We start from the raw sequence: 4371 nt of genomic DNA, 5'->3' as shown, positions 1-4371 counted from the left end.
CTGTCGCAGTCGCAGGACCGTCTATGAGATCGTGTGATCAGATGATAGTGTATACCTTTATGAGCAGTAACATGGTACCTCTTGAAAAGTACCTCGGAAGACCAGACAGAAAACACTGACGAGCTCTGAAGACAATGTCTTCAACACATCGGAAGTTGTTAGCTTGTTTACGATTTACTGCTGCATTTTTGTAATTTGTGCGTCAACTGATGTAATAGACACTAAATATTGTGTACTATTATAAGATACTTCGAAGTATTTTTTAATTCGGCGCAGGCTTTGATGTACCGTATTCCGTATGTGATTGGCGACGCTCGGTCATTAGCGACAAATCCAGCAGCCAATCAAATTGATTCAAATTTCGTGTCGTCGCGCTTTATGTGCTTGGCGACCAATATAATTTTGAGCATGTCATATAGTTTTTTTATGCAGGTATCTTTTATGCTGGCAGAAAGGCTGGACCACCTCAAGAATTTGACTGTCGCCAATCACATAAGGAATACGGTATTGCAGTAATACAGGCAAATTTTGGGTAGTACTCCTGGAGGGAGGTACATGAGACGAAGACACTTCTGCTTCTGGAGAGGGATCGGCAGCAACACCATCCCATATTTATCCGAACGCAAGATAGTAGATCATGCTTTGCCGGGAGACGAGGTTTCTCTAGCCGCGCCGTAGTCTTCAGACTTCACTTTGCTTTTGGACCTCAGTTTGTCTTCGAAGCCCTGACAGATTAAAGCATGCGGTTTTTAGTGTGGGTCTTCTTTGTGGGCCTGGTAACCTTCGTTTCCGGTACCCATGCTATCTCTAAGCTCGCCAACTCGAATGAGCCCCAATCTACACAGTTAACGATGAAGGACATTGACACATTGACCCGTCTACTCTTCGTCGAGGACGGTGATGCCGCCAAGCGATTCCTGCGAAGCAACGCAAATCAAGATTTGACGACAGCTAACGACGATTCGGATGTCAAGGAGGAGGAGAGAGGACTTCTCCCGTCGAAGGTTACAAACTTGATCTCGAAGGCGAAGAACGGCTGGGCTAAGTGGAAGGCGAACGCGTTGGAGAAGGCTTTTCAGCATATGATGAAGCAGGGAGAAACCCCCACGTCATTAGCAAAGCGTTTGGAGATTGGAGGAGCTGCCGAACTCAGATACGAGAAGGTCTACGAGAAATATACGGCCTGGTGGATCAACTATCACACCGTTGCCGGAACTTAAACTCGAGGTATCGGTAGTACTACGACTTAGTAGTATGTCTCATTGCAATGAATGATGTTGGAAAATGCACTCACGCTTTTGCGCGTGAGTCTTGAGAATATGTTCCTGCAAGTCTGAACCGTATGCCATCCAATTTTCCTGTTTGCACGAACCAGTACTTTTAAATACTACTACAGTTTAAGAAGTACTATCGTGCGTTTTACCCTCCCGTTGTAATCCCTAGTCCCGCCGACAGAATTAAAATTTCTCCATCTCACCTCTCCCGTGTAATATGTAAGGCAAAACCACAAAAAAACTACTTTTCCGAGGTGTTTAACTATGGGAAATTCACTACGTCCGAAGTAGTCAAGCAAGGGCAATTGCCGCTTGCGCCCTTCCTCTTGCTTAGCCCTCTCTCTCTCTCTTTGCATCGTATCAAGACCTTGCACATTTTCATCCGACACGTCCGTTTAGTCTACTCGAATAAGCAGTTTTGCGCTGCTCCTTTATATCCACATGATCGAGCTCTTCATTATCACGATGTGGCAAACTGGGAAACGCTGACCATCGGTGGTATGTTCGCCTGGCATCTTGGCGGCTCTAGCTCAATTGATGAATGAGGGAGAAGCCGGGAGCAGGGGCTCGGAGCAACCGACGATACATAGCGGTATTCGGATACAGCGCTACGTATTCGACGTATCAAGATCAGGAATAACTAGGAATATATGATGTACCTAAGTATCAAAATGAATGATAGATATTGATAATAACGTAATGAGTGCTATGGTATTAAATACACTTTTGAAGCTGCCTGGTTGGACATCGTTAGATTAGATTAAATACACATATTTTCCTGCGTAGCTACAAAAGCTTGTTGTTCCCAGCAGCGATGTCACATGAGTGCAGCTAGCCTTCGATCCGCTCTTTTGTCCTACAACAGACCTATCTGGGGTTAAGAAAGCCGTACGTTCATGTCTGAGATAAATTTTCTATTTTGTTATTTTATACTTAAGTACAGCTAACGCCTGGACGAGTCTTCATCAAGTCATTTGAGCTCTGCATACCTGTATTGCTGGTTATATTCTTACCAGCCAGGCCTCTTGCGTAGGGCCTACAAAAGAGAAAATTACCAGCGAAAAATCGCAATTCGGACTGTATTGTCTACACCGGTACAAACGTGTTCCGACCTTGCGTAGGACTTGAGGCTGCCAAAGATTAAATCTTTATCAAATCTTTGGTATAGCCCTACCATCTCCTTCTCATGACGAGCCTCTTAAGGTCCAATTGGGGAAAGGCACAATACAACAATTTGGGGGGGGGGCTTCAGACATCACACAGGTTTGTCTCATTTCTTCTCTAATCCTTTTCGAACGATGACGCTTTAAAAATCGTCGACGAGCTCATCGCTTGCCTCTCATCCGTGAAAAGCCTCATCGATTGTCTTTCCTAATACTAACCGATTTCAATCTTTGTCTAAGGATCATTCTTTTGTTGGAACTTACTCCTCAATGCGGATGTGGACACTGCTTGCAGGATCGCTGTGCCTTTTGATCTACAGTATCGTGTTTAGCTAACACCAGCGTACATATCCGCGACCTCGTCAACTTGCTCCTTATATTGACTAAATATTTACATGTGTCTTATGTGCTCACACTCTCCTTCACAATGAATGACCCCAGCCGTCACGTTTGTCGCCTGCCAGTAAAACTATGGAACAGGGCACAATGGCAGCTTTGTTCATTTCTGTTGAAGTCATTCTTCAGACTCGTCCCTTTCCAGCCGCTAAGATCGTGCGCCTCCTTCATAAAGTATAGTAAACAAATCTAAGCCATTTCAATTTAAAAGGAGGTTTTTTTAGAAACTGTTATTAGCACAACAAATTCCATTCATCTGTACATTATGCTTACAGAGTGACTATCTCGAAAATTAAAGTGACTAGCTGAAAATATATACTCATGGCAGGGTGACACTAACGCTATGAGCAAATACGAGTTTTTCATTTTTATCGGCAATAGGTGTTTGTTCCTATCTAGGCGCTCCAATCGACGCCGTAAATTGGCACACAATTGTTGTTACAATTAAAAACAATGGAGTGCCCCGTTTGGAAAGTAACACATTTTTTTTCGAGCCATAAAATGTTTCAGTTTTTTTGTTAGAGATTCTACGTAATATTATTAGCTGTCAATTACAGCTGAAATTGTGGCCACAAAGATTCATTTCATTGAGGATATTGGGTACCATTAGGTTTTTTTATCGCAGGATCTTCAATTTTTAGCGATATTCGGGTATCACCGTGTTCCGCACACATTTTCCAGCACGTTGTGAAAGCTAATTGCTCTACTACTTAATGGAACCTCATGAGTGATATTGGGGACGAGCCGAGCCGAAGCCCGGATTCCCGATTTGTACATGAAATATGGAGTTTAGTGTTTTCGCGAGCCAGCTTCTATTAAAAATTCGGCTCCCTTAGAGCCGGGCCGCTTCTCTCCAACAGGGTACACGTAAAACCGATCGCATGGCCATTATGTATGGAATTGCGAAGAATGAGACGACAGCCAAAGTAGTCAAAGGAAATTACAAGTGAAAAGCTCAAACTTCTATTTCTTGTTACTTTTAGTGTCTCCTTTTCATTGGCAACGTTATGCTATCGCAGCTGACCTGCCAAAAACATTGAGAATGTGTGTCTATTTGCGGTCGTCAATGATGCCTCTCCCTCACACAATAGGGGCTTTCAGACAGCCCGGCAATGCTATCAAATACTATAAAATAAATCCTCTGAGTTAGCATCCTGACAACAGGTCAGACTGGGCTGTATTCGTATACATTATTGTTTTTGCTTTAGGCGAACTGGAAGCAGCTCGATTTTTATCTAGCACCACTCTTTACTTTTCGCTGATAGCTCAATGAGCTAAGCTCATGCGATAAGTGTAGAAGCGTGCAGCGATTCTATTCACCTCCGAACCAGCCACGCCTTTTTGTTCAAAAAATCTACTGACATCTTCGGGGGACATCTTTTCCTTCTTCCACTTCGAAAACGCAGTCGCGAACAGGTATTCGTATCTCTTAAACTTCTGGAACCAAATATCTGCCATAATTTTCTTCTTCGCAGCTTCTTCTGCCTTTTGTGCAGCTTTCAATGCATGTGCTTTTCTTTAAGCACTTGTGCCCGGGA

At 43.5% G+C, this 4371-nt stretch overlaps 1 protein-coding gene across 1 annotated transcript; it reads left to right on the top strand.

Moving 5' to 3' along the window:
- Positions 1-740: 740 nt before the first annotated feature.
- On the top strand, positions 741-1220 carry PITG_18405 (secreted RxLR effector peptide protein, putative; the record flags this gene model as incomplete). Its single annotated transcript, XM_002997502.1, has 1 exon — positions 741-1220. One exon carries the CDS (start codon positions 741-743, stop codon positions 1218-1220), a length of 480 nt encoding a protein of 159 aa, XP_002997548.1.
- Between the last annotated feature and the right edge of the window lie 3151 nt (positions 1221-4371).

Source organism: Phytophthora infestans, genomic scaffold (genome assembly GCF_000142945.1).
Source record: "Phytophthora infestans T30-4 supercont1.72 genomic scaffold, whole genome shotgun sequence".
Taxonomy (NCBI): domain Eukaryota; phylum Oomycota; class Peronosporomycetes; order Peronosporales; family Peronosporaceae; genus Phytophthora; species Phytophthora infestans.
Note: the sequence above shows the minus strand (reverse complement) of the source record. Positions and strands in the feature narration are given on the sequence as shown.